The sequence below is a fragment of the Mauremys mutica genome, chromosome 11 (assembly GCF_020497125.1).
Source record: "Mauremys mutica isolate MM-2020 ecotype Southern chromosome 11, ASM2049712v1, whole genome shotgun sequence".
Classification (NCBI taxonomy): Eukaryota; Metazoa; Chordata; order Testudines; family Geoemydidae; genus Mauremys; species Mauremys mutica.
Window position 1 is genome coordinate 22,056,443 of NC_059082.1, and position 25,184 is coordinate 22,081,626.

At 39.2% G+C, this 25,184-nt stretch overlaps 1 protein-coding gene across 4 annotated transcripts in view; it reads right to left on the minus strand.

Annotated features, from left to right (window-relative positions):
• Nucleotides 1–7,414: 7,414 nt before the first annotated feature.
• Nucleotides 7,415–25,184, minus strand: part of AP4E1 (adaptor related protein complex 4 subunit epsilon 1) — a 73,842-nt gene continuing 56,072 nt past the window's right edge. For all 4 annotated transcript variants that reach the window (XM_044979158.1, XM_044979159.1, XM_044979160.1 and 1 more), the window contains 11 exons: nt 24,571–24,710; nt 23,660–23,772; nt 23,393–23,511; nt 22,050–22,352; nt 21,151–21,265; nt 18,025–18,160; nt 16,341–16,599; nt 14,689–15,267; nt 11,657–11,841; nt 9,745–9,902; nt 7,415–9,376 (listed from right to left, as the gene is read on the minus strand). In XM_044979158.1, the coding sequence (XP_044835093.1) occupies nt 9,216–9,376; nt 9,745–9,902; nt 11,657–11,841; nt 14,689–15,267; nt 16,341–16,599; nt 18,025–18,160; nt 21,151–21,265; nt 22,050–22,352; nt 23,393–23,511; nt 23,660–23,772; nt 24,571–24,710 (2,268 nt within the window). In that variant the 3' untranslated portion in view covers nt 7,415–9,215. The remainder of the gene's footprint in view (nt 9,377–9,744; nt 9,903–11,656; nt 11,842–14,688; nt 15,268–16,340; nt 16,600–18,024; nt 18,161–21,150; nt 21,266–22,049; nt 22,353–23,392; nt 23,512–23,659; nt 23,773–24,570; nt 24,711–25,184) is intronic.

Below are 25,184 nucleotides of genomic sequence, written 5' to 3' on the forward strand. Positions count from 1 at the left end.
GCTTCTGGGCTTTCACTCCACAAGCAGATCACATGGCTGATGCCCCTCTTTGCAGTGAGGACCCTGCAGTACAATTGCCTAGGCCCTGAAACTAGTGCTGTCTTTCCCACACTTCCCCGCAGCTCTTGCACGTTCCCCAGAATTCCACCTAAAACGTTGACATTTTTAGGGATACGTGAGTGTGAGCCAGCAGCCTTTGCCGAGGATTTTAAAACCCCATTGCTCTTTATTTAATAGCACAAGTGTGGAAAAGCAGACTCCCCTCTTGCACATCCCCTGAGGGCTAGGCATGGCATGAGCAGGGAGAACAAACACCATCCAGAGTGGGGGGCTGACTTACCCAGGCCAGAGGGGGAAGCTCTGAGCCAAAGCTGAGGAGGTGCCTTGCCACACATTGTTCTGGACTCCCCGTCCCAGTCTTCCCCCAGCCCTAGTATCCAAACCCAGTCTCTTTGCCAGGGCTGCCCAGGGTGGGGGGCAAGTGGGGCAATTTGCCCCAGGCCCCACAGGGGCCCCTTGAGCCCTGGCCCAGTGGCAGTCCAGGTCTTCGGTGGCATTTCGGCAGCAGGGGGGCCCTTCAGTTGCTCTGGGTCTTTGGCGGCATTGGGCCCTTCAGTGCTGCCGAAGACACTGAGCGACTGAAGGCCCCCCGGCTGCCAAAATGCCGCCAAAGACCTGGACCGCCACTGGGTGAGTACAAGTGCCGCAGCTCCCCTGCTTTGCCCCAGGCCCCCTGATCCTCTGGGCAGCCCTGGCCTTTGCCCAGCTAGTCCGTTGCCTCTGGGCTCGTTGGCCGATCTCTCTCACCAGCCACCTCAGCCTCCAGTGCCCCTTTCTCACATTTCCTGTCCCCACTGACTCTGAGTCCCAATCTCCCTCCTCAGGCTCCTTGTCCAATCTCAGTGTCCCAGCCTCAGCTTTTTGTTAAAGTTCTCCCCATGCACTCCAGCCCTGTGTCCTCTCCCCCACTGGTTCTCCTTCCCAGTCTCCCCTTTGATTCCTCATCTGACCTCAGTCTTCCCTCCACTCAGTGACTCCGTCTCCTCATCCCACACACTTCCCTCCCCAGCTCCCATTCTCCTTGCCCAGCCACTCCAGCTCCCAGTTTCCCCCTTACCCCAACACCTAGTTTTCCTCTCCCCCTCCATGCCTGCCTCCAGTCCCAGTTTCCATTTCCCCCTCCCCACTCAAAGTTCTGACTCTCATCCCCTCCACAGCAGACAGCTTCCTCCTCCACACTGCTTAGGCCCATCAGGTGGTCACTGAGATATGCTCTCTGTTTAATTGCCCAGATTAGGTACAGCTGAAAGTAGCTCAGAACTGCAATTGCAAGGAAAGTCCTGCTCAGCTCCAGGCTTGAGTATACTCAGTGTGGACAGAATCTTTGGGAAATTTAGCTGCTAAAATTTAAAGGGGCATGTGCAAACAGCAATATTTCCAAGCCTTCCAATTTGGCCAAATTTGGGCAAACTTTTTTTTGGAGGGGTGTCAAAAGGCACATCCCTGACACAGTCAGGCTCCCTGCCAAATTTCAAGTTCCCACTCCAACAAAAGGAGGCACTAGAGCATTTCAAAGAAAAGGTTTGCCAGAATTTTTTTTACATGGACAAAACATGGAATTTTTTCCTAGTCTCATTCTCTGAATCGTTTTGCTGAAATTTTCCAAAGCTTTCAGCCTTAGGTAGACTCAGCATGGAAAATTTCAGCCTAAACGATTAAAGTTCGTCAAAGTTATAAGCAACTAAAAGGAAGTGTCACACACCGTTTACCAGCCCTGCTTATAATAAACCACTGCTTTCAAACTGGTATATAAGGCAGAAGATTAGACACAATATTCTTCACTTCATTCCTGTTTACATTGAAACTTGTGTCAAATATTTTCTGTATGTAATAGTAATATTAATACAAGTATGACTCAGAACATCCTGAGAAGGTGGCTAGTGGCACTCATAACGCAGTCTGTCTATTAAACAATATGAAGCACAATAAATAGTAATGAACATATGCTGTCTTACTTATTGCAAACATGTTGCAGAACGGTGTATAAGTAACTGGGATTCAATGGAATTGGAAGCTACAGTACAAGAGTCTCATATCAGCAATAACATTGCAAAAGAAAGTCTTACAATAGATGGTAGAAGTAGGTTTATTTCCCCTCCCATATGTAGAATGTTAGATAAGTAACCGTGTTGAAGAGAGGGAGAGACCCACATTGAGCAAGGATTTTCAAGTTGTTTTATGCCAGAAAGAGGTCAGTCAGCTGATAGGCGTCAATACAGCAGGTTTAAACACAGGTGTCTAAAAAAAATGGGTGTCTCAAGCATTTGCAAGGAAAGTATCAATGTAATATCTGGGTGCTATATACAACCACCAAAATGACTATTGTCCATTAAACAGAACAATTCTCTGCTCCTCCCCAAATTATGGGATGAGCAGGGATAGAGACTTATGGGAAGGGATATAATGTAATTGCAATAGGGCAGTTTGAATCTATATTTAGAAATACAATAGATATGATGGATATTCCTATTCAGATGTCTCATTAAAAATATTTCCAGACTATCTGAGAAAAAAATGACAACTAAAAAAGATAAAATGTGTATTGTGAGAGCAAAAGCAGTACCGCAAACGCAGCCAGAAGGAACAGGATTTTTTCCCCCAACAGCCTCTTCGCTAACAAAGTAGCGGCTATCAGCATCAAAAGAAGGATGAATTACTACATCGTGGCAAGTACACAAAAATAGAAGTTTTAGGGCAGGTCTACACTTAAAACACTGCAGCTGCACCACTGTAGCGCTTTAGTGAAGACACTACTAGGCCGACAGATCTTGTCCCCTTGGCATAGTTAATCCACCTCCATGAGCGGTGGTAGCTATGTCGACAGGAGAAGCCCTCCCCACCAACATAGTGCTATTTACATTGCCGTTAGGGTCAATGTAACTGCGTTGCTGAAGGATGTGGATTTTTCATATCCCTGAATGATGTAGCTCTACTAATGTAAGTTTAGCGTAGACCTGGCCTTAGAATGCTCTTGTGAGGTCTGGCTATCTCCTTCTTTAACTCTATTACAACATGGGCACTTTGGAAGAACTGGCTAATTATGAATGTCAGATGGAAAATAACCATTGACTTTGCTAAACATTGTAAAATATCTGTCGTCTTTAGAAAACCGTTCAACTTCTCCCATCTCTATAACTCAGTTCTATTTACATGGGACAATTAAAGTATATTCAGTGCCCTCTGATGTACACTGTATATAAAATCCAATTTGCAAAGATTTCATTGTCTTTGTTTCTGTAGCAACCTGCAAAAAATGTCAAAGAGCCCTTAGTTTACAATAAAACACCAAAAGGAAGTTGTGTCATCCTGGTTCAGTCAGACTATGAGTCAAAATCCTACAGGTCAATAATTACATTTTCTCTAACTACAACGTAGCTTTAAAAGCCAGCCTGAGACGATTCTTCAAGCATAAGTGCTAAAATGCAGACACAACATTGAAGTTTTGCACACGTTACAAGACACAGCAAAATATCCCTATTTTAAATTAAGGCCTGGTGGCTATTCCTGACCTCCAGGTAAATTCTCAATCAGATCTATTCATCTTTATGAATCTGTGTTCCAGTAGATTCTTAGGAAAAGTGAATGCAGTATGTAGGTTGTGGGATTTTTAGAAATAATTTGTACTATGCCAGCTAATAAACCAATAAATTACAAGGAAAAGGTCAAATGCAGATGTGCATATAAATGCAGACTCATGCAAGAAAAAGTACAGTGTATAAAGATAAGTGTATAAGCTTTAAATACAGCCACATTCGAATATGGATAGTCTTGTAAATGGTGGTTAAGCACATTATTAGTGCTCGGTTTGACACACACGTCTACTGCCCCCTGGTTTTAAACTTTCAGAAGCTGACAACACAAATCTCTGCAGCAGGGAGTTACAGAGCGGGTCCAGGGAAGAAAGTTCATGTGAAGTGATTCCTATATCCTGTACACACTAATGCCATCTATCTTTCTCTTGCTTTGCCTTCACATGAGACTACACAGCCTGCAATGGCAACTGTAGCTTTATAGCTGCATTAATGCTCTTTTCATGGACACTAGATGGATGGGTCTCAGACATTATCTTAAAAAAATATTTCCCTCTCATTCCACTGGCTGCAAATCTTAGTTTTGGGGAGAGTGACAGGTGAGACGAAAGGGGAATTAGCAGAAATAAAGGGAAATCCTGTGCCCAGTAAGAGAGAGAATTTCACCTTACAATTATTTTATGTCCTGTCAACCCGCACAATGTGGTTTCCTTCCTTCCACAGGCATGGTGGCAGCTTCAGAATTGTCAATCAGATTGTTAAGCACAGGACAGACTGTTCTGTCACAGAATTGCCCATAAACTCTAAACTTGCAATAACTCTAGGATATTGCTGAAACACAGAAGACATTTTTAAAAAACATGAGTTACTTACTAGTAACTGCTGTTCTTCAGCACAGCACCTCTAGTGCTGAGCTGCATAACTATATAAAAATGCTATATCTGCTGGGGCTGCAGGAGTGCCCTTGTACTAGGATGAAGTCATCTGCTCAATCTAAATATGGGAATATAACTCCTCCCACACATCGGTTCCTTCTCCCTAGCCACAGAGTCCTGCGACACACAGCACTACAGGGCACAGAAGGCGGCGGGTGGGTAGTTTGAAGGCACAGAGGCAATTTTTGAGGAAGTTACTAGTAAGCCTCTGGGCATTCCCACTTGTGGGAGATTAGCAAGCAGTGCCCTGCAGAGGACAGTGGGCGAGGTGTTCTAGGCAGAAATGGATTGTAGCACCATCTTACCAAACCAAGTCTGTCTAAGGCTAACTAATTAGCCTGCAGACATATGAGAGAGTGTTGTTTAGCTCTCTGCGTTGGAGGCAAAAGAAAGAGGTGTGCTCCCTTCCACAGAAGTAGTGATTACATCATCTTAACAGAGACACTCCTGGCACCTCGCAGTGGACACTGCTTTTTTATATAGTTCTGCACCTCAGTTCTAGAGGCTGGCTCTCACACGTGGGAATACACAGAAGCCCTTGAAGAAGAACCAGACATTTAATATAGAAACTATGTCTGTGGTTTGCACTACCTAATTAAAAAAAATATGAGCGGGTGGAACAGATTCGTGTCTACATCCTTTTAAAAGTAGGGAACTTGAACAGGTAAAGCAAAATTTCCTTTGTCTTATAAAGGCTCAGGTTTCCAAATCTCACAGCTGGGACCATAGTGAATTAATCAGTACAAAACATGAGTAACAAAGGTGGGCTATTTAAAACTGGAATTATATAAATAATAATACTTATATTATTTTGTAGAGCATCTTTTAAGTGTTATACAAAAGACAAAATAAAATAGGAAGAGTATTTATTTCCCTACTGCACTGATGTGGTTGCCAGGTGAGAACTCTTAACCTCTTAAAAGGTTTTCATTATAAAAATTAGAGTAAGGACAATATAAATTGTTGTAGAATTCCCTAAATCAGTGTTTCCCAAACTTGTTCCGCCACTTGTGTAGGGAAAGCCCCTGGTGGGCCGGGCCGGTTTGTTTACCTGCCGTGGCCGCAGGTCCGGCCGATTGCGGCTCCCACTGGCCGCGGCTCACTGCTCCAGGCCCATGGAAGCGGCAGCCAGTATGTCCCTCAGCCCGCGCCGCTTCCAGCAGCTCCCATTGGCCTGGAGCAGCGAACCACGGCCACTGGGAGCTGAGATCAGCTGAACCTGCGGACGGGGCAGGTAAACAAACCGGCCCGGCCCACCAGGGGCTTTGCCTGCACAAGCGGCGGAACAAGTTTGGGAACCACTGACCTAAATAAACCCCACTATGTCCATCTGACCACCACCTTCCATTTTACAGATCAGGAAATAGATGCAGAGAGGTACAACTGACTTGTTCCAGAACAGATGCATTCAGGGCTAGATTTCGAGCCCCAAACTCTAGCAGCCATGTGCCATATGAACAGCAAGCTCAAAGCTGATAGCCCCAGCCCTAAAGAGAGGTAGACAGGGGAGTACAAGGATACAATGAGACAATATCCACAAGATAGGCTGTGATCACAGCATACCAACAGCCTAAGCATTGTCAAGTTTTTTTTGTAGGCAATAACACCATTGCACTAATCAACTCTACGAATGATGAAAGCATGAATACTCAACCACACAGTTTTCCTATGGTGCCTAGATCATCATGTGGCTCAATTCCAAAAACGATATGAAGACGCCATGGGATAAAAAATGCTGCTGAAATAATAGACCCAAGGGTAATGTGACACCTACACTTTGTATACAGTACTTGAAGCTGGAATACTTGTCATTACTAATTGCCATGGTGAGCAAACCTAGTGAAATACATATGCTACGTTCTTTGTCACTATTTTGTTGCACTGAGAGAGAACAATCCTAATGGGGGCTAGTACTCTGTCATTCAGCATGTACATTTTTGTAATTCTGTAAAAACAGGCACTTCTGCCTCTGCTTGCTAACACATCTCATTTAATTTTTATGTACACAATGCTTGCCAGTATAGACAGAGCATTTTTTCTGTCTTTTATTTAATCTCTTGGCAGTGGTAGTCTAGACCTGCAGCCATTAAATTACAAATCATCTATGTTGGGGAACAATTCTTCAATGATATTAAATGCCATTATTCTAATAGTACCACTGTTAAGGTACACAGCACCAAAGACACATGTCCAGTTAAAACAGCTGTAAAACTGGGCTGGAGATTTTATTACACGCACATTATTAAATTACAGAAAAGTGTAAACACAATGAGAGATTAACACAATAGTTTTGGTGGACAATCTAAAAATAAAGGCTGTACCTCAGATACAAGCACACAAACCCCTTTATGTAACAGCAACATAAGGTCCTTGATTGTTTTCTCAGAATCTGCATATTTACAGCTCAAAGTGCATTAACTATATGATTAAATTAAACAAACCAAGGTGGAAAAAAGGATAAAGAGGAGCATCACACCTACTAGTAAACAGAAGGCATTACTGGTTTGCTTCATATCAGAAGAGACTCAACATCCCATTAAAGAAATGGTAAAAAATGCATAGGCCAGAACAGATATTACTGTAACTTTTTATAATACACTGAAATCCAATTATAGCACCCAACTTGATTTACATTCTGTACTAGCAGGGAAATGAAGATAAGCTTTCATTCATACAAATTGTCCCAGAGCATTAAATATACATTATTTAATATATGCAGAATGTTTAATATATTTACAGATTTAGTGCACTTTAATAAATCCCTCAATTAGAGGTATTGTAATAGCAGTGACCAAAAGATCTTTTCTTATGTAATAGTACCTGTGGTAATATAAGACAATTGGCTTAACCTCTAAAAGAAGTTATTAAAACAATCTTTTTAATCACTGGTGTATCAAAATTACATTTTTATATGATTTTATGAACATTTAACAAAAATGAGGCAAAATAAAAACAATTAATACTTTTCTTTCCTCCAACACTGATGTTTGCCAGATGAAAACAGAGAATATTAAGATACCTCCTAAGGTTTCCTTTTCAATATAAAAATAGCATAAGGATAATGCAAATTGACGTAGAATCTCATTTATTTTGTATGCCACACTTGCGAGCATTGTTTGCACAAATGTCAATTCTTCTCAATTTAAAGAAAAAATAGCTACTTGTGAATTATTGTAAAGTTGTGCGAGAAAGTGATGTGATCTAAAATAAATGCAGATCACAGGATTCCAAGGCCTAGATGCTGGGTTTTGGGAATGGTAGTGGCAAAGAAGGGGAGAAACAATCCAGACACACACAGCATGCATGCTAGGCTGATTAGATCTATTAAGCTTTAGGGCTTGTGGACACAAAGCAGCAAGGTACACTATGTGGGTGTGATTTCGAAAGCTCGCTAACACATTGTGTATTAGTTGGTCTGTGTAGACTCTACCAGTGCACACTGAAAGGTCCCTAATGCACTTCAATGTAGTACTGTTTCAAGCAGCACTAGAGTAAAACACACTTGGGAACTTTTAGTGCATACCAGCAGGATCTACCTGGACCAGTTAGTGCGCTTTAGAAATCACACCCCCACAGTGCACATTGCTGCTCTGTGCAAACAAGCCTTTAGAGAGATTCATAACCACACAATTACGTCCAAACCATGTATAAGCAATAATTCACAAAGACTGATAACCAATCAATAGATAATTAGCATTATAAAAGAAAAAGTAAATTCAAATGTTTCAGCCCAAATTAAATACACAGCACCTTCAATTCTGTTACACATCTATGATAAATCCAGTCTTAATATGTTCCTCTACTATCCTTTTGAAAAATCTCTTTGGGACATGCACAGTTCTTTTGATGATTGCTACAGGCTTCTACCAAAGGCAAGTGAAGAAGAGGAATAAAATGAAAATGACAAGAACCCGCAGATACCATACACATGACTTGGATAGCAATGGATCTCCATCCAATTCAGCTATCACCACCCAACTCCCAGTTTTAGACACCTCTCCCATTTTCCAAAGACTGTGTGGACACCATTAGTCAAATCCTTAACTGGTAAATGACTGAAAGATCCCATGCAGTATTTCTGACCAATTAAAGCCAATGAAACAATTATGAAGCATGCACTTGTATTTTCTGTGGTAAGATAACATACAACATGCAACAGCCAGTATGGGCTTGTTTCCAATAGTGCTTAAAATGCAGCTTTAGAAAAAGCTCATAAATGAAGTAAATGGTAATGTTACAGACAAGCATTTGAGTCATTTTTAGAGTAAAGCTGACTTCATAGCAGTAATGTTTTCCTTAAAATAATATTTAGTGCTAAGTAGCTGCTCCTAAGAGTAAAGGGTTGCTACATACAAAAATTACATAATAGAAAATAAATACTTTCAATCATCTACAATAAACTAAGAAATATACATTTCATTTAAACAGTTAGCAATACTTCATCGGGTTATTTGTCAGCAACTGTACAATCCTGAGCACATTTCTGCAGGCACATACATCGTAGATCATCCTACTTTCCTGTTAGTCCATATGGCATATGCCAGTTTCGGAGGGGGAGAAAAAAGGTGTAACCACTTTTGAGTATCGTCTTAACTCATTTTGCTTTGGTAAACATTTGTGTAACCCTGTAAGTCTTTTTGTATGAATTTATTTTTACACCACTAGGTTAGAAAAGCAGGCACTGTTGCAATTAAGATTCCTCCATCACCTTTTGACACTGATACAATAAACTGTCTGGCAGAGCAGAACAAGAGGATCTAAACCAGAGTGCCAGTGTCCTTGCATGAGTACGACAATGCAGCAGACAGGGGATTGATGGAAGTAGCCGGCATGCCGCTATTCCCTCGTTACCTTAAAAACAACAAAGGCAACAAATAAATTTAAAACTAAAAGAAATAACTGCAATTCATATTAAATATAATTCAAATTGAAGTGTCCTTTCAAATGTAACATTTTTCTGCCCTCTTCTTCTCTCACACCTCCAACTCATCCCATGCTTCACCAAACATCATTCCTAATTAGCCCCCTTGTCACTCCCAATTTCATGCCTTATTTCACACAAACCTTCAAAGCTTGCCTGCCAGTTCCCTCACCTCTTTCAAAATACTTCTGAAAACATATCTATTTTCGGAAGCACTGAAGATAAAAACATATGTGCTGTGCAAAACCATGGGCACTTATAGCACCAAGATATAGAATATAAATGTTAATTCACTCACCAATTATTTCAACAATATGAAGCTTTAGTTTCTGCTTCAGGGCATTCAGAGCTATTGAGAGAGATCCCTGAGAAGGTGACATTTTTAGATTTTGTTTCACATCATTAGAAAAGGACAGCCACAGTCTCCCAAAGTCTTCAGTGGTAATTTTCATTGGTCTGAAAAAAAATTTAACACAAATCTGAGTAAAACAACCTCTGTATTTATTCTGAATATATCTGATCTCCAAAATAATCTGTATCTGAAAACCATTATATAGCAAAGCAAACAAACAATTTTAAAAATGCACTTGTGGAAACACAACCCTTCTACTCCACAATACAAAGAGCCTGAATTGCTTTTTACAGAAATTAAATTAAATTAAAACATTACCAAAAAAAATTAAATTAAGAAAGATAATTTAGCTTAAACATTAGTGCTGACCAACTTCAGACTAATGCCACTTAAACTGCCAAGTTATAAGCACCTGAAATAAAGAGTTTACTGTGGAAATCTTATAAATGTTGCTCTCAAGTACAAAGTCTAATTTAAAAACAAACTGGCTGCTTGAACGCAAAATGTCACTTCCACTACTTCAGGAATGAAAAATAAAAGAGCATGAGCTGTTTTTACAGTAAAAGTGGTCAGTCCTCTCACACAATTTGGGTCCCTGCATTTAAAATAAACTCACTCAGTTTCAAAGATTTACAATTCACTTTCTGATGAAGCAACATGCCTGTATCATCCTTTCTGTCCAATCAGTTTCATTCAACACTCCAAAAGAATATTTCATATTTCCAGTGAATGTGTCCAAGTGAAAAAGCATTCAGTAGTCTTATGGGATTTGTACTTAGCTCTTGAATTCATAATTCAGTGGAAATCAATATTTTGGATAATCTAGGTAATTGAATCCTTTCTAAAGATAATTATTTGGGGAGACACCAAAACTAAGCTAAGCTATCTTCTGCAGTCAGAGGTATTAACATTCTTTACTACCCAAAACCTTTGTGGCAACATTACTAAGTGCCTTGTATCACCACAAAATACCATATTTTCCATGGCAGCAAATAAGTAGTGGATACTAAACAAAATTTAAGTGTTAGTATGGAACAAAATAGAGTTAATCTTTTACAGTGTGGTTTTGAGACAAGTTTTTTTTTTTGTTTTTTTTTAATTATTTGGAATAAAAACCTAAACTCCAAGGAGAGAGAAGTTGGGGAAGAGGGAGGAGAGAAGAAGAGGAGAAAAAGATTCATGCCTGAATTACTAATCTCAGTCTCTCTTGTAGTACAATGCAAGGAATTTAGATCATGCCATCTTAATTTACAACAGAACAACTTCTCACTATCTCAAATATACATTTAAAAAGCAAAAAGGAAGGTAGCAGAAAAGCCTGTGAAAGTCACTATGTATATAATTTTTAAAGCCATGAAAACAATGTGAACTTTAATGCTCACTGAAGGTGTTGGACTAACATTCCTCATTTCTGAAATCCTCAATTTATAAGACTAGGCCAGCAAAGTAATTGCTGTACTAGCCTCCTTACACTGCCCCTGTTATGAATGCTAAACATGGACAGATGATTATTAAAGATGAGCAGGTTGCTCAGTCTCCATGCGTATTCATTCCAGGCTCTTTCTGCTGAGACTGTCAACGAAGGAGCCAGTTGTGATGATGGGGGGATCTGTGATGGCATTACTGGCCTCTAGGAACCAGACTAATGCCAACACACTTATTTCACATATTAATAGGCCATTAACAAGTGGTGACATACTGTACTAACATTACCAGTCTGAATTAGATTAAAAACCAACAGCCCACAGACAGAAGCCTCTATTTCCCATCATCGGCCTCCTGAGCCATCCTGTGCTATTTACTACTTCGACTGCAATACCAGATTTTTTGAAACAGTCTTATTTTATCAGTGACTTACCTGATGAAATCTGACAGTGAGAAAGTTAGTGAAAACTCAAGGTGAGTATCCGTCTCTAGATGATAACTAATGGAGCCAGAGAGAATGCCCTCTGTACAGACTTTTTCCAACTGCACACACTTTTGGCAGCTTTCTATGCTTTGAGCTTCTATTACAGGAAAATGACAGCTAAGACTCTCAAAGATCTACAAATAAAGAAAAAAGTTAAGAGGTATAAAAAATATTCAGATTACTGTCAACTAGAAATTGCTAATCCAGAGTTTACAATCCCTGAACACATCAGGACTGATTCTGATCTTACACTCATGTAACCTAATTGACTGCAATGGCATCAATCCCGATTTCCATTAGGTGTGAGATCAGGATCACAAAGGACAATCCCACCCCAACATGCACACTAAATTACATTTAACTTCTGTGAAAATGCACATGGCAGTTTCACTAGTCAAACAATGACATTCCAAACAGTCAACTCAACTTCTCTACCAGGATTTTATTGTAAAATAGCCATTTGTTTTAGCAGAGAGTAAACAGGAAATCTTGTAAGCAGAGGATGCCCTTTGAACTGCTCCCACTGTACTCCATCATTGCTGAATAGAACCATAATACTGTTGCATGTTTTATCTACCACATTGTAAATTTACCCATGACTATTGTACTGCTGGTTTGGGTTTAATGGTAAAGTTTTACAGAAATACACTTTGACTAACTATTCAAAGTGAATTTAGTGCTCAGGAAAGTTGTTGAACTGACAGCCCTGGAAACTGAAAGCCTTGATTTATCCTCAAAACAAGTTCACACTGCAGACAGTGAAACTGCAAGATTCCATTTCCATCGACATTCAGTCTTTGGCCTCTGCTGAGACTGCCACTCTGCCACCGCACAGGTGCCAACTGTGGTAGCAGTCTGTGGTATGGACACTTGTCAGCTAACAACAACATAACCAACTAGATATGTGATGGCTGCAACCTAGCATGATTCAAACCAGAAATTCTACGGGAAAAAGGCATCAAAATCCATTACCAGCCCCCTGTTAAAGCTACTTCTAATAAGCCTTTTATTTATTTCCACTGATCCAGTTAGCAATGGACCGCTGCAGAAACAGATTTCATGACTCTGTACCTGAACTCCCCTTCAGTGGATTCCCTCTCCCCTCCTACCTCAAAAGTCTACCCTTCTGCTTTCAAACAGGACACAATTTCTATAGATTAGTCAGCACTCTTATGAACATTGAATATCCAATGCTCAATAGTATCACTGACATATACTGTCATTTTGAGCATATCTAACCATGTTTCAGGTATGTGCGAATGGCCACATCTTGGAATATAGCAAGATCCACAGACATTTATAGCAATCCATAAATATTTTTTAGGGTATATCTACATTTGAGCTAGGAGGTGTGATTCCCAGCTTGCAAACATGCACCCATGTTAGCTCTGCTCACGCTAGTGCCTAAAAGTAGCAGTGTGTTCTCAGCAGCACAGCTGGCGGCTCAGGCTAGCCACCTGAGTACATACCCAAACGTACACAAGGAGGCTAACCCAAACAGCCAGCCATACTGCTGTGGACACACATTTATTTTTAAGCAGTCACTCAAGCAGAGCCAGTGTGGGTATGTGTACCCCTCCCAGCTCAAATGTAGACATACCCTTAGATTAATTAACACATGTAAAGGTTTGAGGTTCAATCAATAAGATTTTTCTTTTACATCCTTAACCGTTTTTTACCATGATCTTCCTTTACCAACCAATATACAGTAACTCCTCACTTAACGTTGTAGTTATGTTCCTGAAAAATGCAACTTTAAGTGAAACAATGCTAAACTAATCCAATTTCTCTATAAGAATTAATGTAAAGGGGCGGGGGGAGAATAGGCGTCAGGGAAATTTTTTTCACCAGACAAGGCTACACATACATACATATACATATACATATACATACACACACACACACACACACACACAGCATACAGTTTAAACAATTTAATACTGTACACAGCGATGATGATTGTGAAGCTTGGTTGAGGTGGTGAAGTCAGAGGGTGGAAGGGGTGGGCTATTTCCCAGGGAATGCCTTACTGCTAAATGATGAACTAGCTTTTGGCTGAGGCCTCAAGGGTTAACCCGCTGTTGTTAATATAGCCTCACACTCTACAAGGCAGCAGGACTGGAGGGAGGGGAGACAGCATGGCAGACAGACACACACCGTGCGCATGTGTGAGTGAAAGAGAGAGAGATGCACATTTCCCCTTTAAGTACGCTGACCCCACTCTAAGTGCACTGCCTTTTTAATCAGATCAGCAAGCTGAGACAGCAGCTGCTGCTGCCAGGAAGCTCCCTCTGTCCTGAGCTCTGTCGTATTCCCCCGCCCCCCATGGAGATGGGGTAAGTGGGTAGCAGAGGGGAGCGGGACAACTTGACATTAGCCCCCTCTCTCTTCCCCCGCCCCCAAACAGCAAGCAAGAGGCTCCTGGGAGCAGCTCCAAGGCAGAGGGCAGGAGCCGCACATGGCAGTGGGGGGAGGGACAGCTGAACTGCCAGCAACTGATAGCCTGCTGGGCAGCTGCTGCACAGGGAACTTAGGGGAGCAGGGAGCTGATGGGGGGGCTGCCGGTCCACTCTGGTTCTAAGCCCCCACCAGCTAGCTGCAAAGGGCTGCTCTTCCTGCAAGCAGTGGACAAAGCAGGCGGCTGCTAAAAGACATTATAAGGGAGCATTGCACAACTTTAATGAGCATGTTCCCTAATTGATCAGCAACGTAACAACAAAACACCGTTAACCAGGACGACTTTAAGTGAGGAGTTACTGTACAAATCCCAGATGTAGCTGAAGTCCTAAAGAAATCTCTAAAACATCATGTAGTGACTGGCCTCACTACATGAGGACAAGAAGAGTAACATGTCTGATTCCTTAAAAGCTTATCAACTGTCTGAACTACCTGAAAAGAAAAACTCACTGTATGTCGTAAGTAAAAAACAGAGGAAACCAATGGTTCTCTTCTATTGTACAAACAACAATTCATTTTCTTACCTTAAAATGCTCTGTACTTTCAAACACTAGGTTCACCGTTTTGAGTGGTGAGGTGCTGTTGTTGGCAACAAACAGGACAAGCAGTGAACAGTCATCTGTCCAAACTTTACATGAGTACACAGTCAGGATGTCACGGCTACAAAGCGCTACTATTTCTGAATGAGGGTGACCAGCTAGTTCTTCTGGTAAGCAAAGACTCAAGGGGGCCTTACTGGCAACTATATCTGGAACATTTTGGGGAGGCTGAAAAACTTCAATATTACTATCAGCAAACAAAGAGGATGTCGATAGTCTACAGTTTGAAAGCTTCTCATCCAGTCCAGCTTCTGTTAGGGATTGAGACGTATCAAATGATACACTAGCTTCCAAAACTTCGGAAGAACTCAGTGAGACTTTCCTTAATCTGAGATGTTCATTGCCCTGAAAGTTTTCCTTGTTGTTGTTAGGAGCTGTATCAGGTAAAGGACTGAAAGGCAAGGTAGCAGTATTTTGGAAGCTAGATGCTTCTTCGCTATTCTGGGTTTCACTTATTTTTGATTTTTTTTTTAACTTCTGAGTGATGGTGTCTGCTCTCCCCATCTGAAGAAAAAAAACAGAAGAGATTTTTACATTTATTTCTTTTCTTTGACTTGGTGACTGGTTTAATTAACAGAGTGAAGCCTGTCTGGAAGGACCAGGGACAAAGGGCAAATAAAAGTTAACTGTCCAACAGAGGTGACCTTTAAATAAAAATTTGTTTTACAATATGCACTGGACACTGCTTAGGACACTTAAGAAGTTACACCTCTACCCCTATATAACGCTGTCCTCGGGAGCCAAAAAATCTTACTGCGTTATAGGTAAAACTGCGTTATATCGAACTTGCTTTGATCCACCGGAGTGAGCATCCCCACCCTCACGGAGCACTGCTTTACCGCGTTATATCCAAATTCGTGTTATATTGGGTCGTGCTCTATCAAGGTAGGTGTGTACTTTGAGGGTACTGGAGTTGTTCAGTAGTGCAGGCATCATTGTGGTTCCTGTACAATTAGGAAATTCTTTATCTTCTGTCGAAAAGTATCTACATGTACACACAGACTTTGCAGAAAATCAGGGATAAGATACTAAGATTTGAATAAGCAGTGCTGATAAAGGTCACTAGTAGAACAGTCTTTGAATGGTGAGTGATTTTACGTCTCACATTCTACCACACCCAGGCACAAGTTATGGAAAACAGTTACCGTACTGCCAGGTATGCGAGCTCTGCAACCTCCAATGGCTCTTTGAAGCTGGGTTAAAGGTAGCGAATACTTGGGAAGCTTAGCATAGTTTGAGCTTTGTGAGGAGGCAGGGCAAGCAAACAGGGGAGCAGTGTGAAACAGGGGAGTTCTGACTACTCAGGACAATTCATTCCAAAGCATTTAATAACCGAAGAAGTTGCTTGATTTTTAAATCTGTCATTTTAAGTATTTTTTGCTCCTTTCTTTTTAGAAGCCCCAATAAACAGGTTCTTTAGGTAATGACAGCTATTTCCAGTTTCCTTTTTTTAATTCATGTCACATTCTAAATACTACTGAACACTGATCTGAGAGCAGCTGTACATAAATAACTGTAATTAAATACAGCTATTTTGTAAACTTTGTAACTTGTAATTTATAAAAAAAATCACCTACCAGACTGATAGTGCTGTTTGACCCTAGCCCAACAAACAATGTTGATGCTAGCTGCTGCTTCTCCTTTTCTTCCTCTGAAAGGCTGACTACTTGTTGCTCAGACTGCATCAGAGGAGGATCGACTACATGTCCCATTAATATGCTATCTGGAGGAACAGGTTGTGTTTTATCTTCTTTTCCTGTTTTGTTCTCTTTTTTTGGGAGATAGCCTTCTTTCCCCCATAATTTCCTCACACCATCAAGTTTCAGACAATTGGTCCTAAAAGGATATGTAATAAAGCAGGGTCAGCTTGTGAAAGTGCTATTCCAAAAAGCAAAGCCATTTTTACAGAGAATTCTGTAAATTTGCATACACTTTGCACTCTAACATCCCAATGGACAGGAGAATAGAAACTAGCCTTCTTCTATCTGCATGGACATTCCATGCTAGCAACTTTCTCTGCTACTAGCAAAGCACCACGCAAATACACACTCAGTCCCTGCTGTGAAATAAGCAAGAAGTGGATATTATGCCCAGTTTGCTCTCAGCTATCTAGGTTTTTATATACATCAGCTATTACAAAAAACTCTCTTTCCTTCACTTGTTATAAATATTGTGGTTGTAGATTTGACCATATGTAATTTAGGTGGCGTCACTAAAGGTGAGGAAGATCCAGGAAGTGGGATTTAACAGACATGGGCCAGATGCTGAGAAAACTGATTCCTGCACACACACGTCTCATTCTTGATGTTAAGATTTCTGTTGTTCCAGAGGAACTGAATTGTTTTAACAGATCATAATCATCTAGAGTGAGGACTTCCTTGGATAAATTGGGCCAATCCCATGTAAGGCTTTGAAGATTGGGAATGGGATCTAGAATTTGACAGGGCGTTCAATGAGAAGCCAGGGATGAGAAGTATAGTGAGACTGGAATACATTATTTCATAGGAGTGTTGCACTTAGTTAGTAGTGAAAACCCGTAACGTATTTGAAGATGTAAAGCACTTTGTAAACGATGCACATCATTGTATGTTTGGACTTTATTTTAAAAATCTGAGATGAGTTAATTTTCTATTCAACTAAAACTAACCTCAACACCAACAGAGCCTAATACCAGCACAAGAATCTGCTTGAACACTCTGGACAGACTCTCAGATAAAGCACAAGACTTGCCAGACTTGTAAATATTCTATGGCTGTAAGTGCAACGAATGAGTAGAGTTTTATCTTTTCCCTTGTGCTAATAAAAAGAGAATTTCTGACACGTTCACATTTCAGAAGTTCTTCAACAGTACTTATAAGGAACCTCCAGCTGTTCCATGATATTTTAAAGATGTTAAGTTCCATTTAATAAACAACTAATTTGTGTGAAACTATAATTATTCACGGATCTCTGAAACTCAAGGAAATTTCCTTTATTACAGAGTTTTGTACTGTCTGAAGAGTAAGATTCAGAAAAGCTTGCACTTTCACTGCATAAATTTCTTCTAGCTAATCTGTCAAAAAAGGTATCCTTGATTATTTCTTTTTTGTAGACTGGATTAGCATAGTGATTTCTTTTTGCACAATAGCTGTTTTTGAGAGTCACTGTTCTAAATTAAGTCCCATGTGATTAAACAAGTAGTAAAAATTCAATCCCTGACAAGAACATAGGTTTAACTGCACAAGAAATTCTATATTTGAGTTCAAAGATCAAATAACTCACTCTTTCTGTCCTATCTCGGCACTATTACCAGACATGTCTGACCCAAGAGAAAGACCAGCAGGAGATTGCCGGCCAGTGAAGCCGGATGAAGACATGCTTGAAGTAAACGACAATCCATAAGGTTCAAAATTCAGAGCTGCAATACAGACAGAACGGCATTTATCAAGATGGATCATAAAACTTTAAAAAAAAAATCTAGCTCCTTTAGAAAAAGACAAGTTATTCTAGCTAATATTTGTCATTTCCCAGTTTCTACATTCAGGATTTTATCCTTATTAAAACCAGTTGTTCCTGTTGCTGATTTTTTTTTTTAGTTTAGACCAGTGGTTCCCAGGGGTTTCTAGTTTAGTGGTTCCTAGTTTAGACCAGGGGTTCGTGAAATGATACAGCGGGTTCTCAGGGAAAAATTCCCTGATGGTGGACAGAGTTGTCCCTAGGGACCCTGGGCAGCATGGGGCCAACAGCCTGGAGCGTCTGGACTTCCAAGAGTTAACCAAATCAAAGCAAGCATATCTACCACACTGAGGAGATTTAAACTTCAAGACTCTTATAAGTAATGGAAAGGGAGGTGGATCTTTTTTGCTGTTTTTAAAATTAAATAGGCAGGCAGTTAGTATTGTTTTTTAAATTATTATGAAGAACAAGTTTAAGCTTTGTTGTAACATGCGTTGTTTGCCTGGACTGCTCAAGACCTGAATGTTTGTGTAGGAGGAACTCTTTGAGTTGGCTTCTTAAATACCTTCATGCTGTTTCACATCCGATACTCCTTGATGAAACATAGGAGCCTTGTCTTATAACAGGCTTATTCAAAGTGATACAAACTACAAAAGTGAGATCTTGGAAGAGTGTTGCCATTTTCATAATGTAATGAAAATACTGTAATGATAAATAAATAATAAATAATGTGTAATAAGCATGTCATAAAAACAAATTTTATATTTCCAAGATCACTGCTTTTATAACTTATACTCAGGTAAAGGAGAAAATCCCTGGAAATATTCATTTTTAGGAGGGGGTTTGCGAGACTTGACATTTGAAAGGGGGTCATAAATTGTTAAAGTTTGGGAACCACTGGTTTAGACAGATAGGCTTTTTCCTCTCTCAAAGAAACATGTACACATACACCTGCTTAGTTCATACATAAATTTACATACAACTTTTTTTTTTTTAAATTGAAAAACATCAGAAGTGATTTTCTCCCCTAAAAATTATTGTCAATACTGTTTTTTTATTATTATTTTCAAGAGACATTGCACAGGACCAAAATAAACCAACTTTTGCATGTGCTCTTCAGACTGCACATCCTCTAATGTATTTTGAATCCACATTAAGTTTGTCCACTCACACACTAACATGCACACAAAAATTTTTAGAGCACATACATAGGAGAAGCTCTTAAACTGTTTCATGCTTATAGCACTATTCTCTTGGCAATGAAGCATGCGGACAGTCATCAAAGCTGCTATGGTTTTCTGTTCAGATCCTTAATGAAAATAACCTTCTGTGTTTGCAGTAGTTTTCTTTGAGAGAGTAGTAAAAACCCAAATCCTACTTTTTTTTTTTTTTTAAACACAAAACACTTCAGTATAAATTATCACAAACACTTAGATCTCCACAGAACCATAAGGTTTTCATGTCACTGAACACACTGTCAGCAATAACATTATTAAATTGAAGTTAACTATTTCACCTCTTTTTAAAAAGATGTCTAAACTAGTAGACGATACAAATGACTACCTGAAGAACCACTGTTTGCATATTTGATTTCTATAAATGTTTCTTTATAAATCCGTAATAAACTGTACACCAGACCGCCACTTGGGGATGTTTGACAAGGTAAATACCAGTAATTCAGCCTTCAATTCTTCCACATGAAACAGAGGGGAACTAAATATATTTGCATCCACAACCAATATCAATGTTAAATACTTCTTAAAGTGTGATTTTTCTATATCCCCTGTTTCCACAGTTAAGATTTCACCTCCCAGAAAAACAGGACAGTACACGCCATAAAACTTAACAGAAAGCCAGGAGTACCTACCGTGCTTAAGAAAAACAAATGCTAGAATTATCCATACTATTCACAAGACTACTCTCTTTCATTTTCCACGGTGAACCACAACATTATACACTTCTAATCTTCCTCGGGGCTTCACTTAAAACAATTTTTTGTGCATTTTTACACAAAATAGCTACAAAATGTATTCTAAATATATACTAAAGATAGAGTATATCAAATAATTCTGCTCTTAAATCTATAGAATCTTTCTACTTAAGGTTTTTATAAGGAATAGCCCATTATCTACATCATTTATATAAATAAAGCAAAAGTGATATTTCTTCTAACACACGAAGTCCAAAAAACAATAAAAAAAAAATTCTGATGGACAATAGTGTGGCCAAGATGTGAATTCTAAGTACTATAAAACTTGGAATTCCCTGCCTTTATCTTAATTCCCCCTCCCTCTCCCGCCCCCCAAATCCCATATGCTGCCAGGAAGCATGGGACAATGTTCTGGACTCCAGAGCAACAAGCTATTTGTAGATGGAAGTTACACATGATAATCAGGTCTGAGATCAGCCAAGTCCCAAAGGGAGCTTAGTTCAATCTTCAATAAACAAGAGTTTTTTGGATGAATCCCAGTGGCCAAGGGTGAGCTAAGAAAGTGGCACAAAGTAGCAGAGGGTCTGAAGAACATCACAGAGGAGCCTGAGATCATCTGCATAATCAAAAACTGAATGAAAGACAGGGTCCTGGTGCACACTATGGGTTTGATCCAAAGTTCAGAAAAATAAATTGGAGAATTTTAATCAACTTCAATGGACTTTGGACCAGGCCTTGTTTGTAAGCACTACATCTATAACCTACGTAATTCAGGGAGCTGGGCAATATGATTTTACTGGTTCTAGCTGGCCTTAAAACCTATGAAGCAATGAATCACTCCTACCATTGTGGATGACATTTTGAAATGGAGAGGTAACATTCTGGGGAAGATGCTCTCTGAAGCAAAGTTCAATTAATGCAATTAAATCAATGGTGTTCTTACACCAACGTTATACTAACATTTTAATTTGTTTTGTTTGGCTAATTTATCATACATTTAATAACTACGAAGCAACAGTCACCTTTTTCCTGAGAAAGCTTCTCCTCCTGTCTCTGGTGATGAGGTTTATATGGTGCTGCTCCAGAGCCAAGTCCTTCAGCCACAAACCCATCTAGGAAAGATAAGGAAGCATCTACCTACGTTGAATTCAGAAAGACAGTAATAATCAGAATCTTTCCACTAAATGAAACTAATGTTTCTTAACAAAGGAACATTCCATTTTATAATAATTCAGCATACTGACATCTCACAGCTCTCACACCTATATCACTAAGAAGTGAATATATTCCATACTTACACTATTGTCCAAGGGAGTATTTTGTATATAGAAGGTATTGAGTTAACATGTTAAAACAGAACATCAATCTGGACAGTAGGTCTTAAGCATAATTAGCTTCTCTACAATTTTCCAATCTCACTTGTATGTTTGGACAAGAAATCTTGAACAAAAGAACTTGCATCCCAACACAATCTAACTGAACACCATGTAAATATACTAATTTTACAGTAAAATTAGTCAGGGAGGTAAACATTTCCATTCCCAAATACTATACCTCAATTCAACTACTAGTAGGCTGTTCTAACAAAAAGTAGAACCACAAAGACAAACTAATGCTGCATAATACTGGATATACAAAAGACTGAATTTGCCTTCCTAAAAAAATCCATTTGATAAAACAACAAATATGAACATAGCATAGCAAATGACAACTTCATTGCTCATTGCCTCTTAATATCACCAGCACATCAAGACTTATCAATAATCCCATTAAGAGTGCTTATTGCAACTCATTCTAAGTGATTTGATAGATTTGCATCTTTCCTCTCACACATATCTAAATATAATAATTTTAAAATACATATTTTATAGAAAATACATGAATTTGTAAGCACAGAATACATATGTTACAGTTATCTTACCATTATCTCATCACAACTGGCATCAAGCGGAAGCAACTTTTTCATCAGCTCCTTGTTTTCACACAGATGTTTTAATTCAAAGGCATATTGCCTCATGCATGTGTCTAGAGAAGTGCTGAATTCCTGGATTAGTTTATCAACTGTTTTAGAACAAGACATACGGGATGACATTTTAGTGATTGCAGTCATAATCCAGGCTTTAGTTTCAGAAGTAACAAAAGTCTGCTTCAGCAACCTGTGCAGTCTTGTTATAATGACTTCTGGATCACCATCATTTATAAGGTAGGAATACTCCCCCAAAACCTATGAGCAAGACACAGATATAACAGACATTCAGTTACACAGGCATCAGTGCTTTCATCTTGGAAATTAAGATGTAATGGTAATACTCTAACATAAAATCCCCCTCACATTAAACAAATCACTATAAGATAAGGAATTCCTTTAAATACTGGACTTTAGAAAGAATTTTTTACATTATATATCCACTTAAAACAAAAACAAGCAATATACTGTGGAAAAAGACATAGGGTCTGCTGGTTTTCGAGTACTGCTGGCTGGTCCTCAGTTTAAGATCATTTCACTGTAGTTCTATCTACTCTACAAAACTGACTACCACTCAGAACAGTGGTCAGCAACCAAATCCCCTCTAATCCTGAAAACAGTTTAATTATTAGTGCACAGTAGATCAAACTACTTTCATTTATTAAAAAAAAAATCATCAATCTCAACTTAAGGTTTCTGTTGGCAAATCAATACTGTTTTCTATAACAATGCCTGTCATGTCTACCCTAGCAATTAAATTGTTTTCAGCACTGGTTCAAGGGGACCCATTTGTGACAATCGGTCATCAAGGTGCAGATTTTCTAGTGCAGATTAGGGTTTTCCAAGCTATAGTTCAATTTTAAATGGAAAATGCTTGAGATTACATTTTACTGTGTTTGTGAAAATGCAAGTGAAATCATCAGTGTGATGCCAATTTTTGGTTCATTAAATCAAGTAGCTGCCTAGCACAGTGCTAACCCAATAGCTATATAAGTACAATTAACCATCTGCTCCGTTTCCAGTTCAAGTGGAATCTGCTTGCTTTCACAGGTGTCACAGAATACAAGTTCAGCAGCTTGGCAGGTCATCATAAGGTTACGAATGCATTTCACAAACACTTACAGCCTTACTATGGAAAAGACAGAAAATCTCACAGCCACTTAAACAAGTGGTTGGTAGAATAAATTTCAGTGTAATAAGTTTTTGGTTTTTTTTAAAATAATATAAAGTTCAAAAAGCCATCACTTATGACAGGCAATTTTCACATCTATCATATTTTCATACTGCAGCAACCTTACCCAACTCATAACTTGAAGAAATTTCTGTGGATAAAAAGCATCTTCCTCCTCCAGCAAAGAAAGATAAGACTGGACAGCATAAACTCGTAGCTGCTCATCTTCCTTTTCATCATCAAATCCTAAAAAGAAAATGACACATTATTAAATCTTTGCTTAAAAAATTATGCTGCATGTGTCACCGAATTCAAGACAGATTTAGAAAAATAAAACCAAGACATTACCTAACAAAGCATGGCTTCTCTTTATAGAATTCAGTAAGTTACCCACCTTCAGCCAGCAGCCTCAAGAAGTTGTTTGGGATGTCAGGGTGCATTACATCTCCTCCTACCGAAAATACTGCATTCATAGTCTGGATGAACCACTCATTGTCAGGGGCATATGTATCCAGAACGTTAAGGGAAGATAAGATGTACCCTAGTGTATAATGTTTATCTATTTTTACTTACAATCAAAAAAGAGAGCGCGATCTAAAAAGTTTGAGGGTACATACACATATGGAGTAACTGAACAGACAAGTCTTTACTATTGAAACGTTTTCCAAGCTAAGGAAGGAGAAAAAGGATAAACAGGGCAGTTTTCCCAGAGCCTGTGGTTCCAAAAGTGTTACCATATGGAACTGTGAATCTTTTTCCTTCTGAGTGTTTCGGAATCCCAAAGCATGCACCATTGCTGTCCTGCAGTGTTCTCATTTAATGAGGATGCTTTTTGGACTATTGGGGATTTTTTTTTTTTTTTTTTTTTAAATAAAGCCATATCATGCTCCACAACTATCTATTTCATTGGAAGAGCTGCACTCTACTATGAAAACCACACTCACGGTTAGGAAGTGCTGAAGTCTGATTAAATAAGGCAGAAAACACCTTCTCTCCTTCACACTACAGTGCATGCTTTTTAAAGTTTTCTTTTAAGAGAAGGTTATTAATATTAACTTCAAAGATGAACTCCAAAGCAAAGCCCAAATGCTTCAGTGCCCTTTACTTTGTGATGAAATAAAAAAAAACGTTGAGATCATTATTTCTTCTGGTTTTTTTACATTTGAAATAAAGAATTATAGTATCCTGGCCTCTCTCTTTTTCCTGGAAGGCCACAAAATGATCTTTGGAGGATGTGAATAGTGATGTCACATGAAGCTGTAACAGAAGCTCTGGCTCTAAATCTTCAATGAAAGAAAAGGATATTTCTCAGCTAATTCTGCTATTTTGCCAGTTAAGTTGATGATGGTATATTCTTCCTTGCTTTGTCTTAAGTAATCCAGCATCTTTTGAACTATGACAGTTACATTCTGCCCATTGGTAATTCTATAGAGAAGCTCCAATGTCTGAAGGGGAAAACAAAAGAAACAACATTTAAGTAACTCTAATCACAACACACAGGAATGACACGCAGACAGGAACTTAGTACACCTCTACCTCGATATAACGCTGTCCTCGAAAGCCAAAAAAATCTTACCACATAATAGATGAAACCGCGTTATATTGAACTTGCTTTGATCCACCGGAGTGCGCAGCTTTACTGCGTTATATCCAAATTTGTGTTATATCAGGAGGTAGCGGTGTACATAGTGCCAAATTGGACAAAAATCTCAAACACAATATGTTGTTTTATTCTCACATCATAATGGCATTTATCTTCTTAAGGAATGTTTTTAGAATGAAATAAAAGATTTGTAGAAAAGGAAAGGAGAAAACAGGACCAAGTTTTCTATTTAATTCCTTTCACACAGTTACCACGGCCAAACAATATAAACATGCCTTTGTTTGATGATGCCACTACTGTAATATTAATGGCATTT